This window comes from Octopus bimaculoides, chromosome 4 (genome assembly GCF_046866305.1).
Source record: "Octopus bimaculoides isolate indiv1 chromosome 4, ASM4686630v1, whole genome shotgun sequence".
NCBI lineage: Eukaryota > Metazoa > Mollusca > Cephalopoda > Octopoda > Octopodidae > Octopus > Octopus bimaculoides.
Genome location: NC_142931.1, coordinates 100,185,994 through 100,211,921, shown reverse-complemented (window position 1 = coordinate 100,211,921; position 25,928 = coordinate 100,185,994). Strand labels below are relative to the sequence as shown.

General features: G+C 34.3%; 1 protein-coding gene across 1 annotated transcript in view; it reads right to left on the bottom strand.

Moving 5' to 3' along the window:
- The window catches only part of LOC106871796 (kinesin-like protein KIF25), a 495,647-nt gene that overhangs the window by 214,346 nt on the left and 255,373 nt on the right, over window positions 1-25,928 (bottom strand). Inside the window, exon 7 of the mRNA XM_052967306.2 lies at window positions 3,278-3,330. Within this exon, the coding sequence (XP_052823266.1) occupies window positions 3,278-3,330 (53 nt within the window). The remainder of the gene's footprint in view (window positions 1-3,277; window positions 3,331-25,928) is intronic.

Here is a 25,928-nt window from a genome sequence, read left to right as displayed (position 1 = left end):
GAGTTTGGAGACAAACTGAACATTGATGTAGATTTTGTTGTCGTTGTTGTTGTTGTTGTTGTTGTAGTTGTTGTTGTTGTTGCTGTAGTTGTTGTTGTTATTATTGCTGCTGCTACTTTGACATCAGTTTTTCATTGTGAGATGTTTTATTTGTTGGAGTTCTTGCATTCTGAAGGATAGATGTGGATGTCTATCTCTTCTGTTAATAAATCAACTGTGCCATAGCAAGTGCAACATGATGCTTTTAAGTTAGTCAGATAAACAGGGGTTAGGTCTCTTGTTCAAGAGCACTTTGTGGTGACCATGGTGGTAAGATATGATTTTATGACTTTGTTAATCAGTACTTTTGTACCTTAAGCTCACAGCTTTCATGCTTCTACTTTTACTCAAAGCAGTCATGTTTAAGTTGGAGTGAAATACAGAGCACAGTTGAATGTGGGTGAGAGTATATAGATGAGCCATTGGTACAGGTTACAGATAGCAGAAATAACCTTTAGATATCAGGGTTAGCTCTTGATTAAATAATAAATCACCAATTTGCTGCAATAAGACAAATTAACAGTGATGGAATAGAATATCAGGTGTCACAAGTAGTTCTATAAAATCCTGTAATATAATATAATCTGTCTTGTAATGAAGTAAATGCAAGTAATCTATTTCTTTTTTTATATATTGATAAGAAAAGCTGTTAGCCATGATGATGACACTGTGATTATAAGATTATCAATATCTATGGGAGATATAGCATCTAATACAAAGGAGTATGCTTTCTCAGACAGTAAAATTTTATCTTTCTATCTGTAGAGCCTTTCTCTGAGCTGAATATTCATTTCAGAAATATAATGATTTCTAAAATAGGTATAAGGCCTCAGATTTTACAGGAAGGTCTAATTGATTATTAGTTAACTCATATATTCTAAACAGTACTTATTTTATCACCCCAAAAGGATAAAACGTCAACCTCAGCAGAATTTGAATCCATAACTCAACACTCTTATATTGGATTATGCACCTCCAGGTAAGTGAGTATACCCTGGTACTTCACGACCATCTCTCTCCTGCTCTCACTTGCACACTTGATATCTCCCCTCTCTCTCTCTCTCTCTCTGGCCACATAACCATGTACCTTCTCTACAGCAAGACACTTGTTTCTGCATCTCTGTCTCAGTCAGACTCTAACCTTTCATCATCCAACACAAGATCACCTCCTCCAATCAATGCCCCTCCCCTCTCAAAGACTTCTTGTCTTGCAAGTTACTTGCTGACCCAGCTGCTGTTGGTGCCACATAAAACTCATTCAGTCAACATTGTGAAGTGGTTAGCATTTGGAAGGGCATCCAGCCATAAAAACCATGCCAAAACTGATCTTGCTGGTACCACATTAAATGCACTCAGTCCACTCTGCAGGGTGGTTGGTGTTAGGGAGGGCAATCAGCCATAAAAACCATGCGGAAACAGACACAGAGGTCTGGTGCAGTCTTCTGTCTGGCCAGCTCCTGTCAAATCATCCAGCCCATACCAGCATGGAAGGCAGACATTAAATGGTAATGATAATGATGATAACTTAAAGTGAGATAAATTAATTAATTGAAAAGTTAAAATGTGTCTTATTCTCATTGGATGATTAGGCTAGAGTTAATCCTAGTTTAGCAAACTAGCTCATTGCCTTTAAGAAACTGAGATGGTTTGCCTGCCTATTGCAGGATTAATCCCAGCTGCTACTGGCATCCATTTTTAGTTGAAAGCAACATAAAGTGAAGTGTCTTGCTCTGGCATACAATATGCTGCCTGGTCTGTGAACTGAACCCATCACCTAACAGTCATAAGCTCAACACTCTTACGTTGTGTTATGTGGTAACTAAATACAGTGGGTGTTTTCCGTCCAGCACTCTAATTCTTCCACCTAGAACAATAGTAACAGCAGAATATTAGTTTCTGTATCACTTTTATGAGAAAGGAGAACCAAGAATGTGTGACACACATGCATCTCTCACACGAGATCATTAGTTGTATGACAACTACTATAACGAATGGTCATGGAAGGAAAAGAATGGTGACACAAGTATCACTTCATTAAGAACATTATTGATGTCATTAATAATGTAACAATACAACAACCACCATCAGTAACAACAACAAGCCAATAAAGGAGCCTCTACATGGTTGTACAGCATGCTAGAAATAACAGTTAAATCTCCCACAAATCACCACTTAGCATGCTACATAATGTAGTTCTGAATAATCCTAAAATGTTGAAATGTTTATGGCTGGAATATCTCAAATTAGGATTGACAATGGAACTAATGAATGCATCTACCCCTAAGAATAGCAATAGCAGCAGCAGCAGCAGCAACAACAACAACAGTTCAACAACGTTAGTCAACTTGCTAGAAGAAGCATTCAAATTTTTGAATGAAGGTCAAGACTGAAAATCATGGTGACCATAATCAGAGCATCTTTGATCATGTGAAAAGTAGCCTGGTGTGAAACAACAACAATAACAAAAACAACACTATGTAATTACAACAGCCAAATAGCTTTGCAAATAAACCCAACTGACTGTGAAAACTCCAACAGATATGTCAAAGTCAATTCTGTAACTGTATGCTCAATAATAAGATGGGACAGTCACAGTTAGAATGCTGGAAAAACAACAGAAATTTCAACACTGAATACACAAAGCAATATAGAAGATCACCTTGTTCAACATGCTTGAAGTACTAATCAAATGTCAGGGGCAGACCCAAGGAGTGGGTTTGAGCTGAGGGCTATGTGCCCCCACCCCCCAAGAAACGAAGTGCACCCTTCTAAATAGTGTTATTACGCCATTGTCTCCTGGAATTGTATTCCTTTCTAACCTTGTGCCCTCCCCTCAAAAAATTCCTGGAATCAGTCCTAAATGTTCTTCAATTTATCTTTTCACTTTTAGAGAAATATGAAATAATGTAATGTGATTATCAGAGCTCTGTATCTAAAGATAAAAAAAAAAGGTGAGGTGGTCACAGTTAGCATGCATTTGATCATAGTTCAGCTTGAGCAGTGTGAATATGGGCTAAACAACAACAAAAACAAGAAATATTTAATGTATAGTTTACATGGAATATCTGAAATATGGAATCTGTGACTCACACTCAGACATTCAAAGAAATATGTGCCATTGGGCTGCCTCAGAAAGTCAAGCCTAACAACAAGCTAAATGATGACAATAGGAACAACAAAAAAGCAATTAAAAGTCATAGCACCATTGTTGATGCATAACTTTTTAGATGAAACTTACCTCTCGAATTCAAACACCTTGTTATGCTTTGATGACCGAACACAAATGTTTTCCTGAAAATAAACAAAATGTGTAAGCACATATACATACATATACACATATACAGATGTGCATGTGCGGATATATATATGTGTGCATGTACATACATTTATATATATAGAGATATACAGATAGATAGATAGATAGATACATACATACATACATATATATATATATATATATATATATATATATATATATACGTAGGGTGCTGAAAAGTTCCTGATTTAAAAGTTATTGCAAAAAGTCTGGCTGGAGGCCCAACCTTCCATGTTCTCTTAAAGGGCTTAGCAAAAAATGAAGGACTGCTACAATAAGTGTGTGAATCTGAGAGGAGAATATTGTTAAATAAAATCATAATTAACTGATCTAGCTGTATTTTCTTTTACCCAAGGCCAGGAACTTTTCAGCACACACACACACACACATATATATATATATATATATATATATATATATATATAGGCGTACATATTATCATCATCACCATCATCCTTTAATGTCTGTTTTCCATGCTGGCATGGATTGGATAGTTTAACGGGAGCTGGTAAGCCAGAGAGCTGCACCAGGCTCCAATTGTCTGTTTTGGTATGGTCTCCATTGATGGATGCTCTTCCTAATACCTACCTAGATGCTTTTTAGGTGGCGCCAGCACAAGTGCTTTTTACATGGTACCAGCACCTGAAGGGTGACCATTAGCTTGCAGGACAAGAGACTCTCTGCTAATAGAGGGAGTGGAACTGAGAGAAGTGGCCATGTGCAAGGTGAGAGGTTAGAGTATGATAGAAGGACAGGAAATGCTGTCTTACTAGGACAAGCAAAAAGAGGGAGATGTGATAGCGTTAGGGAGAAAGATAGAGACAGTCAGAGTAGGGAGAGAGAGGGCCAACCCACAGGGAAACATGGTGGGAAGCATAAGTAGTACAGAGGGGATAGAGGGAATGTTCTATAAGAGTGTGAGGAGAGTTATTTAGAGATACCAAGTGATGATGAGAAGAACTGGTGTAGTTGTGAAGTGAGTGTGATAGATATGTAAAGGCATGGAGCGTTTGTGGGTAATGTAGATGTTGAGAAGATGATTTGCAGGGAGTTTTGCCAGAACTGAGTGTGTGTGTGTGTGTGAGAGAGAGAGAGAGAGAGAGAGAGAGAGGGGAGAATTGCATATGACCGTGAAGGACATGCCTGTATGTATGGATGGCTACGATTTCACTTAGCTTGATGAGTCTTAGCTTGATGAGTAAATCACTAGAAGTCTTGGTTCCTTGTCATCTCAGTGAGACTCAACATCTGGAGATCATTTCTCACCACTTCATCCCACTACTAGCCTGGACTATGCCTTCCACATGTTCCCTTCACAATCAGAGATTGACACTTCTTTATGCAACTGTCTCCATAATACACTTCGCCTAACCATACCAGTGCAGTACACTACATCTGATGCCACTTATACCCAGTTTTTCTCTTAAATCATTTACACTCTGTCATTTACGTACACTAACATTACCCATCCAGCAGAGATTGTTGACTTCATTTCTTTTAAGCTTTCATATCTCCTCTGTAATCTCAACCCATGTCTCACATTAATTTGTCCCTTTTTTCCTACTTACTAGGACTTTAGTCTTCGCTAGATTAACTCTAAGGCCCTTTGATTCCAGACATTGCTTCCACAACTAAAATTTCTTCTCTAGTTCTGGTAGTGATTCAGCAATAAGAACATGGTCATCAGAGTAAGAACTCCCAAGGGCAACTGGTTTTAAATTCCTGTGTTATAGTCTGGAAGACTATGATAAACAACAGAAGGCTTAGAACCAATCCTTGGTTAACTCTTACTTATATGCTAATTTCCTTACTATATTCATTGCTGACTTTCAACTTATGGACAACATCCCTGTACGTGGCTCATACAGCTCTCACCAACCACTCATTTATCTCCAGCTTCTGCATTGCCCACTAGAGGAGGAAGCAGGGGACTCTGTCAAAGGCTTTTTTTTTTGTCCAGAAAAGCCAAATACAGAGGTTTATTTTGGGCTTAATATTTCTCCTCATTAGGAAAATATCATCAGTAGTGCTTCTTCGTGGCACACAACCAAACTGCATCTCATCTAGGCTAACTCTCTTCATAATTGTGCTATGACACTTTATGTAACTTTTATCACCAAGTCAAACAATTTGATATTTCTGTAATTATTTCTGTCTAAGGTGACACCTTTTACCATTGTAGTAGTTGATTGTAATGCTGCTACACTAGTCGTTGGGTATGACTCCCTAATGAACAACCTGATTAAATATACAGGTGACTAGTCCATATCCTACTCTGCCTGATATTTTAAGCATCACAATAGTGATTCCTGTTGGGCCAGTGGCTTTCTCTGTCTCCATATCATTAAATGCTTTACCTTATTAAGCTACTGTCCGTTCAGATAACTGGTCCCTCTGTTGGATCAATGTCAGGCAGACTCTCCTTCTCCCATGCATTCTCTACATTTAGTAGATTATCATAGTAGCACTTCCAAGCCTCCTTGTTTGCAGAATCCCTAACTGAAAGTGAGCCATCTTCCATGTGAACACATTTCTTTCCTACAGTATCACATTTTCTCTGATGCACTATCTTACAATCCAAAACGCCCCAACCTCTGGTCCTCATGCTACAGATCACTGGCAAACTTATTCCTTTCTGCTTTTCCCTTAACTAAGTATATCTGTCTCCTAATTTCCCTTCTAGCTACCTGGTACAGATCTTATACATTCATACATACATACATACAAGTGTGTGTGTGTGTGTGTGTGTGTGCATGTGTATATGTATGTATGTGTGTGTGTGTGTGTGTGTGTGTGTGTATATATATATATATACACATATATCATCATCATTTAATGTCCATTGTCCATACTGGTATGGGTTGGATGGTTTGGATGGGACTGGTGAGCTGGAAAGCTGCACCAGACTCCAGTCTTATTTGGCATGGTTTTTGTTACTGTTGGAGAACTGAGAAAGTGCCTCAAGACTGGATTGATGCCATTTTAGTCTCCTTGTATAAATCGGGGCCAAAGGATCTGTGTAGTAATTTTCATGTTATTTCGTTTTTGTCTGTGGCTGGAAAGATACTTGCCCGCATTTTGCTAGAACATTTAAATACCTTCATAGTTCTAAATATAGTGTCTGAGTGTCAGTGTGGTTTTCGTTCCTCCAGGGGCACAGCTGATTGTATTTTTACTATCAGACAATTACAAGAAAAGTGCATTGAACAAAATCTTGCTCTGTACCATTGCTTTGTTGATTTGAGCAAAGCATTCGATACTGTTAATCGAAATGCTCTGTGGCTAATTCTAAGGAAAATAGGTTGCCCAGAAAAATTTATAAACATGATCAGAGCTTTGTATCAAGATATGAAAGCTAAAGTTAACTTTGATGGAAGGCTCTCTGAATCTTTTGCCGTGGAAAATGGAGTAAAGCAAGGAGACTTTGATGCACCCACCCTTTTTGCAATATACTTCGCTGTTGTATTGTCACATGCTTTTCAAAGCACTGAGGAGGTTATTTACTTAAAATATCGAACAAAAGGGAATGTTTTAAATCTGAACAGACTGAAATTCAAAACGAAGATTTTACTTCACTCATTAGGGAACTTTTATATGCTGACAAATGTGATCTTGTCAGTCATTCTGAAACAGGTCTGCAATCTCTTGTATCTGCATTTGGTTCGGCTTGTGATGATTTTGGTTTGACCATCAACTTGAAAAAAACCATTGTAATGCATTTTAGGAAAGTGGTTATACACCATTAGGTGTACACCTGCTTTCCTATATTAAATTCGGAATAACAACGAAACGCAGAACTCTGAACTATCAACACAACAATATTTATTTATGGATGAAATAGGCAGCCTTAAACTGGTTGCTGAGACGCCGGAATGTTGTTGTGAGCTGTCCCCAGAGTTGGATTGTTGGAGAGACAGCTTGGTACGACCACGCTCAATAAGAGAGCTCTGTAGGACCTGTGTTGCCTCTTCGCAGGCTGGCGAGAAAAGAGAATGAAAAAAGCGGGAACGCTTAGATGTTGAACTCCACGCATGCGTGGATAAAAACGCAGCAATGGCGACCGTACCTTGGCGCCAAATGACGTCACTACAATGGCTCCCCCTCGAGTGTGGAAGCACGAAAATAGAAATTTTGGAGGGACGTCTGAGGCAAGATGGCCACCGAAACCACGCAGAAAATGTAGCACAAATATATAAAGAAAAACTCAAGGAAATGATGGACAATGGTTAGATACATGCATGCAATGTACAAAAGAATTGATGAAAGAAAAACATGCAAATAAAATGGGCAGTAAATGTCACCTAGTGAAAAACAAATGAGACAATGATAAAACAACCGTGATGACCACTGTCCAGGAACTGAAATCACGGAATGTAAAAGTCTGAAAAGTCTGATTGTTTGTTTTCTTTTTTTTTCTTTTTTTTTCTTTGAAAGGAAGAAAAATGTTCAATAAAAAAAACTCTGAAATTGTCCGCTGGAACACAATAAGTCAAATGTAAATAGTCTTTGCCAATTTCTTGGGCCAACGCACTGTCCTGCCAAACCTAGTGACATAAGGTTCACTTGAGTTCCTTTTCAACGACGAAGGTGGTGTAATTGCTGGTGTGTGTGATTGTGATGGTGTTGATGTTGGTGTATCCATTGGTAAAGGCGTTGACAATGTGTGTGGCGGTAGAGGTGTGTGCGGCATTTGAAAAACGGGCACGTCGTCCACGGGAGTTGAGGGTTTGTCAAGGTACGCTTTCATTTTAGACGGTCGACAGACACAATTTCTGTACGACCATTAGCGTCGACCTTGAAAAACTTTGGAGTGCGAGAAAGCACACGATAGGGTCCTTTGTAGGGAGAAACAAGGGGTCCTTTGACAGAATCATCCCTAATGAATACATGAGACCAAGACTCAATGTCTGCTGGCACTTTAGAGGGAGGTGACTGTTGTCTGGGGCCCATAGATGGAAGATTGGAGAAATACTCTCGCAACCGAGTAACATAGGACTCTGGGTGTGGTGGTTGTGATGAGTCTGGTACCACCATCGTGCCAGGCAACGTCAACGTGGTGCCGTAAAGAAGCTCCGCCGAGGAGTAACCCAGGTCAGCTTTGACCGCAGTCCGGCATCCAAGGAGGACAACCGGAAGAATTTCAACCCAAAACTGCGGGTTGGGCGAGGCGCGCAAGGCTGCCTTAAGTTGTCTATGAAACCGCTCAACCATCCCATTAGAAGCGGGATGGTAGCTGGTGGTGCGTATACGATGCACCCCCAAGATTCGTGATAGGTCACGAAAGAGCGCGGCCTCAAATTGCCGGCCACGATCTGTGGTCAAACTGACTGGTACTCCGAACCTAGAAACCCACCCAGAAACGAAAGCGTGGGCAACAGTCTCAGAAGTAATATCTGCTATAGGAATGGCTTCTGGCCAACGTGAGAAACGGTCAACACAAGTTAACAGGTATGAGAACCCGCGACACACTGGTAAAGGTCCAACCAAATCAAGATGGACGTGACGGAAACGGGCTTCAGGAGAAGGTAATTGTCCAAGAGGGGCACGAACGTGCCTATGGACCTTCGCACTCTAGCACTTCATGCAAGAGCGTGTCCAAGTGGCAATTGATCGCCGCATATTGGGCCAGAAAAACCGAGCAGTGATAAGCTTTACTGTTGCTGAGATGCCCGGATGTGACAAAGAATGAAGGGCATCAAACACAGAACGTTGATGGTTCGTAGGTACTAAAGGCCTAGGAGAACCTGTGGATGTGTCACATAATATAGAGCCTTCGGATGAAGGGAGCAGAAGATAAGCAAATTTACAATTGCTGAATTTTGACTTCGTCAAATCTAAACTTGACAAAGAAGGTTGCTCCTGCGAAATTGCCAGCAAATCAATTTCCGCGGGAGTGGAAAGAGAATGCACAGGGAGTCGCGAAAGAGCATCAGCTGGGATGTTCTCTTTCCCTGGCACATGACGAATGTCACCTGTAAATTGTGAGATAAAATCCAGGTGACGAAAAACACGAGGAGAGAGCTTGTCCGTTTTAGAGGACAGAGCAAAAGTGAGGGGCTTGTGATCAGTATAAATCACAAACTCTCGTCCCTCGAGCTGATGTTGAAAATGCCGAATCAACAGATAGATCGCTAATAGCCCTCGATCAAAAGTACTATACCTGCGTTCGGCAGGCTGCAATTTACAAGAAAAGAAAGCCAAAGGTTTTGTTTGATTGTCTACAGTGTGCTGCAAAACAGCACCGACCGCAGAATCGGAAGCATCCACAAATAAAGAAAGCGGAGCATCAGGAGCAGGATGTGCAAGAACAGGAACAGAGGATAACTCCTGTTTCACAGACTCAAAAGCAGAAAACGCCTCATCAGTAAGAGTGAGTCCAGCATCCTTCTTAGAATGGCCTTGCAGTAGCCTCGTTAAAGGAAGTAGTTTGTCTGCACACCGGTCAATGAATCTTCTGTAAAAATTGACCATACCTAAAAAATGGCGCAACTGTCGCAGAGAAGTTGGAGGTGCGATGCGTTGAATTGCATCGACTTTAGCAGGAAGAGGTTTGATCCCATTAGAATCAACCAAATATCCCAGGAAATTCAGGGATGACTGCCCGAAGAGACACTTGTCGGGATTAATCTTCACATTATAAGCGCGAAGACGCTGAAAAAGTTTCGACAAATGGTGGAGATGATTCTCTTTCGTATCACTAGCGATGAGTATGTCATCGACATAAGCGAATACAAAATCAAGTCCACGATCGACCTCATCCATAAACCTCTGAAAAGTGCTGGTAGCATTACGCAAGCCAAAACTCATAAATAGGAATTCAAAACAACCGAAAGGAGTAGTGATGGCTGTTTTGGGGATGTCCTCTGGATTGACTGGTATCTGATGATAGGCCCGTACCAGATCAATCTTAGAGAAAATGGTGCACCCATGCAGGTTCACCGAGAAATCCTGCAAATTCCTAATGGGATAGCGATTAGCTATCATCACAGCATTGAGCCTCCGATAGTCCCCCACCGGGCGAAAATCCGAATCCCCTTTACGGGCCAAATGTAGAGGAGATGCTTGAATTGAAACAGCTGTAAGGGTTGTTTGTCAATTTTTCACTAATAAATTATGATTTATTAATTACCTTTCGATTCTCTCATCTTATTATAATAATAATATATATAAACTCCAGTTTATATAGTTACCTTGCAGTGGAGTATTAAATATAATGTTCAATACTCTTTGTATAGGTAATTAACCAGTACTTTTATAGGATTTCGCTATCGCTTAATGAGGTTTGTAACATTTAATTGTGTGTGTATATATATATATATATATATATATATATATATATATATATATATATATATATATATATATATATATATATATATATATATATATATATATATATATATATATATATACATATATTTATATATACATATATATGCATACATATATATAAATATATATATATACATATATAATTACATATATATATATATACATATATATACATACATATATGTAGATATATATATACATAGACATATACATATTTATATATATATACATATATATGCATATACATACATATATGTACATATATACATACATATATATACATACATATATATACACACATATATATACATACATATATACACACATATATACATATATATACACATATATATACACATATATACATATATATACATATATATACATATACGTACATATATACAAATATATATCGATATATACATATATTTATACATATATACATATATATACACATATATATACATGTATATATATATATATATATATATATATATATATATATATATATATATATATATATATAATAATTTAAATCTTAATAATACTAATATTAATGATAATAATTGTCCTGGTTGCAATTGTAGAGTTAAATCCTGATGTCCATTATAAGGCCGATGTCTTACCCAGAACGTAGTATATAAATGCACAATAATAACTACAACTAATAATTATATTTACTTTGGTGTTTCAATTAATTTGAAACTGCATATATACAATCACGTGCTGTCTTTTAGACTTAAACATTAGGCAAATTGTACGTCATTATCCAGTAAGATTTTGGGATTGAAAGAAAGTGGAATTGCATTTAGCCTCAAATGGGAAATAATAAGAAAAGCTCAGCCTTATAGAAATAGCAGATATGGGTGTGAGCTTTGCTCTATAGAAACATATGAAATTTTTAAGAATAAAGAAAATGGCAACCTGATTAATAATAGATTAGACCTTAGGGTATCATGTGTACATAGTGCCACCCGCACCTTCAAATATTTTAGAAAGTAGTACTTTATTGATCTTGTGATTTAAAACCTATAATGTACCTCTAAATTTAAAATCAGTGCATAGGTAGCATGCCCTATAGCAATAATTTTCCTTTAGTTAATATTGGGTATCAATTATTACAGATACAAGCTAATAAAGTAAATAAACAATTTTAGTTTTAAATACTTGAATTATTTCATATTTTCTATAAATCTTCTCTATTGAAATTACTAAATTGTGTATAAACTTCATCGTGATTTTAGTGATTAGGCTATTTTATATTATTTTCTATGGTGTTTCTACACTACCTGACCATTTTAATACTTTATAATTGCAACTAGACAAAACTAAATTTTTGTACCCCTATAAATTCATACTTAGCTTATAATATACAATTATAGGTATCTTCATAACTTAAAATTAAACTGCTTAGATTATAGTTTAACTCATTTATAGTAAATTTGTTCTCTCACCTCAATGATAAATCTTCCTGATAACCCTAAATTTTAACTTTATACAATAATGACATATTGTTTTACCTAAATTATTATACATTTTCTATAATATTTGCTATTGAAGTTAATAAGGTATGGATACCTTATTATGGTTTTAGTGATTAGGCTGTCTTTATTCCTTTTCTACGATGCTCTACCCTAACTGATCATTTTATTATTGTTAGTTATTATTATTTTATAGTAGCCTTAAATAAATCTAATCCTTGTACCCCTATTATTTCATATTCAGCTTATATAAGGTAATACTGGTATCTTGACAACTTAAATAGTTAAATTCAATTAAATCAGTATACAATTAACATGTTCTTTAACCCCAGTTGGTCCATCATTAAATACCAGGTAAAACCAATTGATCAATCTTTATAGAAATCATATAATAAGTTAATATTTAGATAAGTAATAAGTAAATAAATGTTAAACTATTTTCTTTGCAATTTTCTTTTCCTCCCTCTATTTTGGTAAAAAATTTGGTATATACTCATAATATTCATAGAAGTTTTATTCCTTTGTTAAAATTTCATTCTTAATAATCTTCTTGATTACTCTGAATTTTAACTTTATACAATAAGACAATATTGTTTGAAATGATCTTTAGAAATTACTTGATTTATCTCTTTCTTAAATGGCTCTACCCTCCTGATCTTAGTATTTTATAAAGGCCTTTATATAAATAACCCTTCTAAACAAGTACCACTAAGAAACTATAGATATCATGTAAGGAGTAACAATAACTTCTTAAACCTATAATATAACCCTTCATTTATATGTAGAAAGATTAGTGTAAAATATGAATGTTCCATAACTTAAATATTCCTTTAGCTGATACCAGACATCAGTCTTTTATTGATATTAGCTAAATAAGTTAATATATAATTTTTAGTCCAATATATTTTGAATTATTATACTTTTTCTATAAATCTTCTCTATTGGTGTTAATAAGCTACATATACTTTACCATAGTATTAGTAATTAAGCTGTTTTATTCTTTTTCTATTGTGTTCTGCCCTACTTGATTATTTTATTTCATTTTTTATTAATTTATAATTAGCCTTTATTTATTCATAAAACTAAGCTAATCTGTGTATCTCTATAAATTCGTACTTAGCTTATATAAGACTATACTGGTATATTCACTACTTATAAAAAAAACTGCTTAGATTATAATTTTATTAATATATAATTAGAATGTTCTTTTCCTCAATAATCCTTTATTAATACCAGTATATACCAATTAATCAATATTCACAGACACCATCTGATGAGTTAGTATTTAAGTGTACTATATGTATAAATATTAAACTATTTCTGGATAATTTTCTTTTCCTCCCTCTATTGTGGTAAAAGTTTGGAATATACTCAAAAGTATTCATAAATTTCTATCCTTTTGTTAATATATTCTGCTTAATAACCCTCAGAATAACCATAAACTTTAACTGTATACAATATAGCAACATTGTTTAAAACATTTAACTATAGTACTACATGATAAGACTTCCCTTGTTTCATTATCAATGGTCTGCTAGTGGCGACCCCCTTAGTTGTCAGCTAACATCTTCTTTTAAGTTTTCCTTTACCAAACTTCATGATATTGCTTCTAATAAATCTTGATTTTTATGACTATACCAACTATGATTTCTGTCTGCTCTCTCAGCCCTACTCCTAACAGATACTGCCCTTTATTCTCTCAGCCTTAGATATACAAAGATTTGATAAACTAGTCTATAAATTAACACTGACCCCATAACAAAAAAATAAAATCAGTGACAGGCAGAGTCTTCTTGATAATTTAGTAACTTATATGCTGTAGTAGAAGCAGCATGTTCTTTGTCTATCTCCTTAACTTCTTGGAGAGTTTAGGTATAATTATACTAATGTATCCATCTGTTCTAATTTAATTAAATTGTATGTCTTTGTGCAGCTGGGGATTGCTCTGCATTTTAAATTGATGTAATGATTTCATTGTTCAATTAAATGGAATTGCATGAAACGATTGTACTGCATTACTTCTGGATATCTTTGTTGCTTATTTTGATTTTAATCACCTTACTTTGAAATTGTATGGATAATACCGTACTAAATTCTGGTGCCTCAGCTTAAGTACCATATTGATCTGAATCTAAATTTTTGCTTATATATATACACATATATATATATATACATGTGTATATATACATATATATATATATACATGTGTATATATACATATATATATATATATATATATATATATATATATATATATATATATATATATACACATACACATATAGTAGCAGAGATACCCAGCATTGCTCAAGATTAAAATGGCATAGATTTGTATTGTCTTACTTGTTTCAATCATGTGACTGCGGCTATGCTGGAGCACTGTGTTTAGTCGAACCAATCGACTGCAGAATTTATTCCTTGTAAGCCTAGTGCTTATTCTATCAGTGTCTTTTGCCAAACCACTAATTTACGGGAACATAAACACCGCAACATCAGTTGTCAAGCAATGGTGGAGGTACAAACACTGAGGCACAGATGCAAGTATGTTTCGAGAGTTGTAGATTCTACTTACTAAATTATTTTGTCCATTATAACTTTGTTGTTTTTAAATTTTTAATGTAATTGATATGTAGCTGAATGGTTAATGCTCACACTCATAATACATAAGCATTTGAATTAATATTTTTACAATCCAGCAATACTTTTACATGGAATTTCGTCTGTCTACATACCAATTGCCCTGAAGCTTATATATAAGGGAGTTGAATTGTTTATATATCAAAAAATGTATATGTCGAAACAAATTGTTGGCATTTTGGCTTTCTAAATAATTGTTTATATTATATTATATTATATTCATAGTATATTATGTTATAATATAAATAAATTATTGGTTTGTCATTTGTATCTCTTTATTTAATCTATTGTTTCTAATTTGCATTATACACATATTTATGTGACATTCAATCAAGGTACCAGTGAATTGGATGTTTTACACACCCCTTTGAAGGAATTTTTTCCTTTGCTTGTTACCTTATATATAAATATATATATGTATGTATGTATGTATATATATATATATATATATATATAAATAAACATATAAATATACATACATATACATATATACATATATATACATATTATATACATATACAGAAAACCTTGCATAGTGGCATTTGTTCCTCTAAGCATTTCTCTTGAACCTGCCTCACAGAAAATATCATGTCCATTGTTCCTTGCTCAGGTCTGAAACCGCACTGTTCTTCAGGAATCACATGTGAACACACATTTTCAACAAAACGATCTAACATGACTTTTAAAAGTATCTTCCCGGTATATGCCAGAAGAGTTATCCCTCTAGAATTACTACACACTGCTTTCAGGCCCTTACCGTTATATACAGAGATTAGAATGCCATTTATCTATTCTTGTGGCACAGAAGATTCATTCCAAACTCAAGTTATCAGGTTATGAATTTCAGATGAAATATGATCGCCACCTGCTTTCAGAATTTCAACTGAAATACCATTCAATCCAGGAGCTTTACCTGATCTCTGTTTACATAATGTCAGATTTACTTCTTCAATGAAAGGTGTATCATTCATGTGTTGCACTCTCTTTGCATAATATTGCTTATGATGGGTATGCTTACAACTGACAGATTGTGGAAAAGATCTGCAAAGTATTCATTATTCGAGGAGGATCTTTACTAACCTCATTTCCATCTTTCGACTTCAAGGGAACATATGATAAAGATTGCAGTCCAAAAGCTTGTAGCAATAAACTATAGAAACTTTTAGTGTCTTTCCTGTCATAGGCTGGTTGTACATCCTCAGACAAATTTAAGCCTCCTGAATTCTTTTTGCAAGTCTGCTTTCTGAGAATTGCACAACTTTTCTAGTTGCACTTTGTTCTTAACGTTTGGGTCAAGAAGCTTTACATGAGTAGACCTCTTTGTTGCTAAAAGCTCATTTATCACTGTATCACTGGAATCAAACCAGTCTTCGTATTGTCTCCTCTTAAAACCTAATGCCTCTGTTACCATTATATGTATTCCATCCCAGAAAGATTGCCATGAACCTTTAAAATGAACATTGCTGCATCTCTTCTGAAACAACTGCAAAACTTGTGGTTGTTTTAGCTGCTCTACATCAATTTTCTTTGGTACATGTACACCTGCACTACTAATTTTTTTATGGACCCTGAACTTGAACTTGGCCCTAACCATTTTGTCATCTGCATCACAATCAGCACCTTGCAATACTCTGAGACTGTACAAATCCAGTAAATCAGCTTATATATACTCTTTTACTCGTTTCAGTCATTTGACTGCAGCCATGCTGGAGCACTGCCTTTAGTCAAACAAATCGACCCCAGGACTTATTCTTTGTAAGCCTGGTATTTATTCTATTGGTCTCTTTTTGCCGAACTGCTAAGCTACGGGGACATAAACACACCAGCATCGGTTGTCAAGCGATGTTGGGGGGAACAAACACAGACACACAAACATATACACACACACACACACACACACACACACACATATATATATATATATATATATATATATATATATATATACACATATATACAATGGCTTCTTTCAGTTTCTCTCTACCAAATCCACTCACAAGGCTTTGTAGAAGGCACTTGCCCAAAGTGCCATGCAGTGGGACTGAACCCAGAACCATGTCATTGGTAAGCAAGCTACTTACCACACAGACACTCCTGCACCTACACACATACACACACATATATGTATATATGTATATGTAAAAAGTAAAAGAGTCAAAAGGAAGAGTAAGAACAGTTAGGCACCTTTTTAATAATCACTGCAAATGTTTCGATACACCTCAATTGACTATATATGTATTATGTATATGTATATATATATATATATATATATATATATATATATATATATATATATATATATATATATATATATATATATATATATATATATATATATACAGTAATATACATATATACATATTTATATACTAGCTGACATACCCAGTAATTCCTGGAAAAGCAGGCTTATCCTTTGGTTTCATTCTCATAATTGTTTCACTAATCCAACAACAATACAAAGTATGTAGCCCTTAAAACAGTTTTTGTGCATTTCCAGAGAATACTGAACTGTCTTACATACGATCTTGTTTTTAGGAAATCCCAATAAGTTATGAGTATCCTAATTGTGAAGTCAGTTACTTAATAACATGAAATTAGTTACTCGATAGTAAGAATTCAAATAAAGTATCCCCAAAAAGGGCTTTAATGCATTCCTAGAGTATATAGAACTTAGGAGCAAATACTAATAAGGTATGTATGCTAAAATCGTGAAGCATGATACGTAATAACAAGCTAATCGGATATGAGATAATAGCAATTCAAAGTAAATAACTCTGAAAAGGGCTTTTGTGCATTCCCAGAACATAAAACCCTTATGGGCGCTAGTGTTGAAATAGATTTACAATGAATGTAGAAACAGACTGACATTTAGTTTTACAGTAGATATACAGATAAATTTACATATAGATTTTAAAATAAAGTAACATGTAGATTATCAATATATTTGCAACACTTACAAATATTACAGTTAAATAATAAATATCTTATGTTTTGGTGAATTTTTATTAAGTTTGCAGAGCTTCTTGATAAACAGCATTTTTGGTCTTCCCTTGTGGGGCATAAATAAACAAATGATTAAGATTGCCGACACATAAAGTTGACCATGTGAAAAAACTGGTTCCACAAGGTTCAGACCTACCACATTCAAGGACTGCTCCTAGGTCTTGTTAATGCTCATTGCAAGGCTCAGTTTCAATGGGAATTGCAGGTGCTTGTACTGGGAAGGTATATCCAAGGGAATAAGTGGAATTCTAGGAATGAATACAAGCTCACTGCTTGTTCTAGCAGTCAAAATTGTTGTCTCCAAGACTGTTGGCACCATCTTCTTTATTATAAGTCATGTACCATTTCAAAGTTTTGATGGATTGAGGTTTCGAAGCAGCATAATTGGTGACCAAATCTTGAGGTGGAAGTTGTGAGGTGGGAGGTCAGGTGGTGTTAGACTATTCAAGAATTCAACTGGATAATTCACAGCTTCATCGGAATTGTACATGTGACGCTCACCTGGTAACTGTTCCAGAAGTTTGATGTTCAAACCATTAACTGCCACATTCTTTGGGGTTAAAATAGCATGGGTTTTCAACCAGTTGTGGTTTGTAAGCTGATTCCTCAGGTTAGGAAACACCTTATTCGTTAGTTCCTTTAAATCAGATACCATATGTCCAAAAGGCAAACTTACCCAGCCATCCTTCTCGCCAACCGAAGTGCCATTACCGATGTCCAACATTTGGCACAGCTTTGAAAAGGTTCTGTCCGCATCATCACCACTGAGCTGCACTCTCATATTGGTTCTGAGTCCCAGCTTTTGTACACTGCTCCATAGGTAGGACAACTTGATGCTGGCATTTACCTCATCAGCTCTTGTCCCCTTTGAAACTACAGGAAGGATTTGTCTAAAGTATCCTGAAAACAAGACTGTGGCACCTCCCATGAGCCTGGTGTTGTGTCTCAAATCCTGTCAGACCATGTCAAGAGTTTCAAAGGAAACCTTATGGCTCGTTACCTCATCTGGGATGATCAACCTTACATTCACCCAGAAGTTTGTCTTTTATAGAACCACAACTGATGCTGCAGTTTTCCTTCCCTCTCTTGGACAGGTCCAAAGGGAGTTTAAAACAGGAATGAGCTGTGTGGCCACCATTTAGCAGAGTCGCAGCTATTCCAATTGACACCACTGCTATGGCAATGGGTTTCATTTGGCACAGTTTAGCCAGAAGAAAGTTGCTGACAAATGTCTTGCCAGTTCCAACTGGAGCATCCAGAAAGAAAAGACCTCCTCTTTCACATTCAATGCTCGAAATAATGGTCTTACATATGAATAGATAAGATATGTATATATATATATATATATATATATATATACACACACATATATATATATACACATATATAAACATATATATATATACATATGTATATATGTATATATATGTATACATGTATATGTATACATAGTGAAAGCATTAAAGTGAGAGAATACAAGAAAAACTATTAAAAGTGAACTATTTATGACTTATTCTCTCAAAGGTTTCACTTTTATTCTTTGAGTTTTGAGATGTAATACAGAACTAAAGCCAATGTTGCATTGTTTTGATGCCCCCAAATTTTTTGTTGACACTCCTGCAGTCTCATACTATTACCATGTAAAATTCGATTTGATTTGGTTTAGCCATTTGAAAATGCATTGGGAACAGACAGAAATACAAAGGATTTTATACATACATAGATAGATTAAAAATGTATGGAAGACCCTACATACAAAAAAAACTGTCCATTCACATCCATTTGCACAAGATCATCCTTGGGACATAAACACGTGTGTAAAATTTGGAGAAAATCAATTGAGAATTGTGGAAATGTATGCATTAGTCATTATACACATACATACTCTGATTGATATATATATATACATACATATGCATACACACACACACATATATATATACACATATATATATACATTTATATATATGTATATATATACATTCTTATATAGATATATATATACATGCATATATATATACATTTATATATAGATATATATATACATGCATATATATACATTTATATATATATATACATATATACATTTATACAAATATTCTATAATTATATACATATTTATAATCACGGATCAGCTAATTACTTCGCCAAGCACTGATTAAGAAATAGGAGCTAAATGCCTTTTCTACTACCATAAAAAATCTCTGAGACAGTAAACACACTTTTTTACGTAGGCAAAAAGAAAAAAATAATGAATCCACACGACTCAGATTAGTAAATATAACTTTACTTCAATCTCAAAACATGTATGTAGCAAATCTGAGTCGTGTGGATTCATTATTTTTTCTTTTTGCCTATGTAAAAAAGTGTGTCTACTGTCTCGGAGATCTTTTATGGTAGTAGAATAGGCATTTAGCTCCTATTTCTAAATCAGTGTATGGTGAAGTAATTAGCTGAACCCTGATTGTAATTATGTATATAATTATAGAATATTTGTATAAATTTACCTAAAATGGTTATTTTTAACGTACTGACGACTTGGTAAAATTATTAATTATTAATTAATTAATTAATTAATTGATTAATTAATTAATTAATTTTACCCTTTTATTATTATACACACACACACGCATATACATATTGATAGAAAGGACAACAAAAGAAAGAAAGTGATCTCAATAGTTTTATCATGGCTACCGAATAAGTGTCATATATTTTTACAGATATATATATAAATATATATATATATATATATACACACATGCATACATACATGCATATACATACATACATGCATGCATGCATGCATACATACATACATGCATGCATGCATACATACATACATACATACTAGAGTTAGCACAAATGTGAAACAAGGTGGAAAAAATAATACTTGAACACCAAAGGTAGAGTAAACCTCTGCTTTATTGAAAAGCAGTAAAAAATATATCACAAAAACTGTTACTCAGAGTTTCACATTCCTGTTCGTCAGACAGTCTTGTTCAGAATACATACATACATATATATATATATATATATATATATATATATATATATACAGACAGACATATATTTACATAGATATACATACATAGGAACAGAAAATCAAATTGAAGACTGGCTATTGTGGAGGTCATTGTACTTTAATGATCATTGAACATATAAGTTTGCAAGCTTTGCAAAGTAGAGCTACTGAAGTGTTTTGAAAGTAGATTACAGATAATGACAACAAAATATAGTTGTTTTATATGAAAGGGAAATTTCTTGTCAAAAACAGCCATATAAATAGTGTAATGAAATTGAAGGAAGATGTTAAAACTTCTCCTCTGCAAGTTTATTTTTTTCAACAGCTAAAGGAACTATTTTTTCAGAAAGATAAGCTAACAAAAGTCCCTTTATTCTGCCTTCCCACATAGCCTGCACATAAACTAAGAGTGAATGCTGCATAAAGTTAAATTGGTATGAAGCTTCTGAAAGATATGTATAGCTTTCACTAGTAGAAGCAAAATTCTTATTTAAAGGTTGATTCTTTGGGACGAATCATATGTGATTGTTTAAAAAAAAGGCTTGAACAACAATGCCTAAACGTATTTGAAACAATGGACAACAGTTAAAATATCATAATGGATGGGTAAATAAGCATCCTTAAAGTGAAACAATGCATTGGTAGGTCAACAAAGGTATCAACAAATAGAAGAAAGGGAAGGTATCAACAAATAGAAGAAAGGGAACATCATCTTTCAAGTAACTTAGAAAAGGTAAAGGTAAGCTTGCCAAAGTTTAATGCAGTTTAAATATGGAGATTAAGATTTTTTGGTATTGGATATTCATTGTGTACAGTGTTCCTAGTCAATTTAATCGCCATGGCAGGTAGACAGTTAAAATAAATAGACAAAATTCTTTCACTTTTATAAAAATATTAAAAAAGTATGAAAGACCCTACATTCAAGAGCACTATGTCCATTTAGGTCCATTTACGTGGGAGCTCTGGGAAAAAATGTTTAGTGCATGACCATTCTTGGGACATAAGTAATGTGTGTGTAAAGTTTGGTGAAAATCGGTTGAGAATTGTGGAAATGTATGCATTAGTCATTATACACAAGCATACTGTGATTATATAAACTAGATATGACAGGCTTCTTTCAGTTTCCATCTACCAAATTCACTCACAATGCTTTGGTCAGCCTGAGGCTACAGTAGAAGGCACTTACCCAAGGTGCCACACAGTAGGACTGAAATGGAAACCATGTAGTTGGGAAGCAAGCTTCTTATCAGACTGCCATACCTGTACCTATCTATCTATATTTATCTCTATATATCTATATATCTAAGAGACCATAAATCAGGTAAAAGATGCACTCATATATCTGTTAGTAGAGTTGGTATATTGTCCAAAAAGTATAGTATTAAATATCCATCACGGCTGATGTTACCAATCGGTTTCACATAAAGGATACAATGGAATGTTAGGTAAGAATCTGATTATATAACTTTACACTCATCAAAGTTAGCCAATATGGAAGGGAATATTAGCTAACTCTGATGAGTATAAAGTTATATAATCAAATTGTTACCTAACACTCCATTGTATTCTTTATGTGAAACTGATTGATAAGATCAGCTGTGATGGATATTTAATACTATAATTTTGGGATAATGTTTGTGTGTGTGTGTGTGTAAATATTGTACATGAGAGAAAGATAATGGAATTCATGAGACTCTTTATTCACTGTGATCATTTTGACCTCACAGGTGAGATACTGTACAAACAATTGCGGTGTATCATAAATGCAGATGTGTCTCCTCAAGTGACTTGTCAAATGGTACATCGTTTTTTATTAGCTTTTTCGCTTATTTCTATAACAATACGTTTTGGTAGTTGCAGTGTGCTACATGTCTACACTAGGAACTGAGAAACAATGAGGAACATCTCACATAAACAATAACATAACTTATACAAAGAATCAAAAGTAAAAAGAAATAAAATATGATATAAAAATAAGTACATGAATCAAATAAAATGTTATACACCAATAATAAAAGACCATTAAATAAAGTCATAAAAAAACATAAAAAACATGCAACTGGGATAGAACAAAAATAAATTGAACATCAAACTGACCTTTACATTTTCACAAAAAAAATAATCTAGCATATCTATATAAGAATACATACATATATACGTACGTACATACATACATACACACACACACATTCACGAATATAAGTATATGCACATATATATATTACACACATACACATGCTCACACACACACACACACATGTATATAACTGGCACTCAATCAGTAATGGTAATGAATGTTCCAGCTGATCTGATCAATGGAACAGCCTGCTTGTGAGATTAATGTGCAAGTGGCTGAGTACTCCACACTATTCCTTAATGTAGTTTTCAGGGAGATTCAGGATGACACAGATGTAACAAGGGTAGCTCTTTGAAACACAGGTACAGCTCGTTTTTGCCAATTGAATGAACTGGAGCAATGTCTGTGGAAGTACATGTTACTATGTGTATGTGCATTCATGTGTATGCATGAGTGTTTGTGAGTGTATGCTTGTGTATTTGTTTGAAGGTGTGTTTGATATGTATCTATGACACAAACTCAAACAAGCAAAAACACACACATACACACATACACAAAAACACAAACATACACAAAAACACACACATACACGCATACACACACGCATACAAACATATATGCTTTCATTTTATTCTATTAACCTTCAGGTTCTTTTTCATTTCTCATCCATTTCCGTCTGGGTTTTTTCCCTTTTTCCCAAATCCTCTTTCTCTCTTATTGTCTCTCTCAATATGTATCAACATTTAACTTTGTCTAGTTTAATCATTTCTATATATTTCACTCCATCTTTTTCAATTTTCTCTCTTCTTCTTATTTTCTTTGTGAATTTGGAAAATACTTGACTTTGATGATAAAAATCAGTGACAACATTCTTCTGTATTTGGGGTTCTAGGACCCAGAAATTTACTGGAAGAGACTTTAGGCAGAAGGAGTTGTGTTTAAAAGTATAATAATCATACCATTTTTACACAACAATAAACTATTTTCACCATATTTAAGGTAGGCACAGATTCTAAATTTGTATAGTATACACACAAATACATATGTGAGTGTATGAAGGTATATGTACTGATGTTTGTGTACATATGTGTAAATAATATATGAATATATATATATATATATATATATATATATATATATATATATATATATATGCATATATGTGTGTGTGTGTGTGTATGCATAAATATATATTTATAAATATGTTTGTGTATGTATATATACATACACACACAGATATACATATATATAATGAAAATATGTGTGCATGTGCATGTTTGTACACATGTATGTTTGAATATTTACAAACGCCCACATACACATACGCATACACACATATACATATGTACATAAAGATATTTCCATTAATAATTCAAGTAAAATCTTTAAAGTATTTTCTACATGATTTGCAAAATATTTAAAAGTTCTGAAATAGATCAAAAGGAATGTTTAAAGACCAAAACAGTATGAAAACATTAAATGGTGAGGATAAATTGAATTATTAACTGACATTAATCTTGTTAATCTCTTAGTTTGAGCTTTACCTGGGCAACTTGGGATACACATACACATGTGAGTTTGTGTGCATGTGTGTGTGTATATATATACACACACACACACATATATATATACACATATATACACACACATATATATATATATATATATATATATATATATATATATATACACACACATATATATACACTTATATTGTGTGTTTGTGTGCATGTATGTATTTGTGTGTGTGTGTGTGTGCAGTAAAGGTTCACTTCCTACTGCTGCTCCTATGGTATTGCACCTGTGATCAAGGCACATAACTCTGCTTACTCCATATTGCCTGACTGAATAAATGACAGGCTCCAGTTCGTACATAACAGCTGAATGATTTGCGGAAGGCAATGGTATCCGTCCAATTGTGAAGGCAATTGTTCCAACCATTGAACTATCTAGCCATGCAAGCATGGAAAATTGGATGTAAAGTGCCTTTTAACATTGTTTGTTTTACAAGTTTTACAACTTTATTTTATGCATTTATTGTATATTTTATAGTCATATATTGTGTGTATTGCAATATACAGGGGTCAAAGCAAATATAGTCTGTACTATAAAATAAATATAATACATATGTACACACATATGTATATATGTATTGATATGTGTGTGTGTGTGTGTGTGTGTGTGTGTTTACATATTCATATTAATATATATGTATAAACATTAATATACATATGTATGTACATTTATATATCTTAATATACAAATAGTCAATTGTGTACTTGTATATATATATATATATATCATCATTACAAGCATTCTATTCCTCCTCCTCTACCTCATCATCATCATTATTATCTTGCATTCAGTTTTCCATGGAAAATGCTAATCTAAATGTTAAAACTAACATCAGTAAGAAATTTTGTCTCTTTTAGCATTTCTCATTAAACCATAACTGCAGGAAGATTTTTAATAGAAACTTGGTTAAACTATCATACAGTTGCTGCCCCAATATGAAGAACATTATCACTCATAAGCATCGCCAAAAGTCAACTCTCAGTTGTAAATATTGAGACTTTGAAGCTCGCCCATTTGACTAGGCATGAATGATAAACTCCATTGTCTGTGAGGCAGAAGTGCCAGCAACACTTCAAGATAACCTAACTCAAAAGACAAATTACATCAGTTTATGCGAAGACAATTTCAAAAGTCATTATGCAAACCATCAATCTTCTTTCTGGCATATAGACAAAAGTAAAGCTACTAAGTTGGTTAATGACTTATGGGGTTTGAAGACCAACTGCACACCACATACAGTCAAGTAGAGAATCATAGAGAAATCCATGGCATGTTTAAATGGATCTACGTGTGTAGATCACATATTCCTTTTGAATATAAGAATTCCACTGCACAACTTAATTCCAGATCCAAAATTTTCAGCAAATGCAAGCATGTGAACAAATTGCTTTCTTGCGAACTGGAGGACATCACCCTCTCCAGATTGAGCAGTTGTCTTGCAGA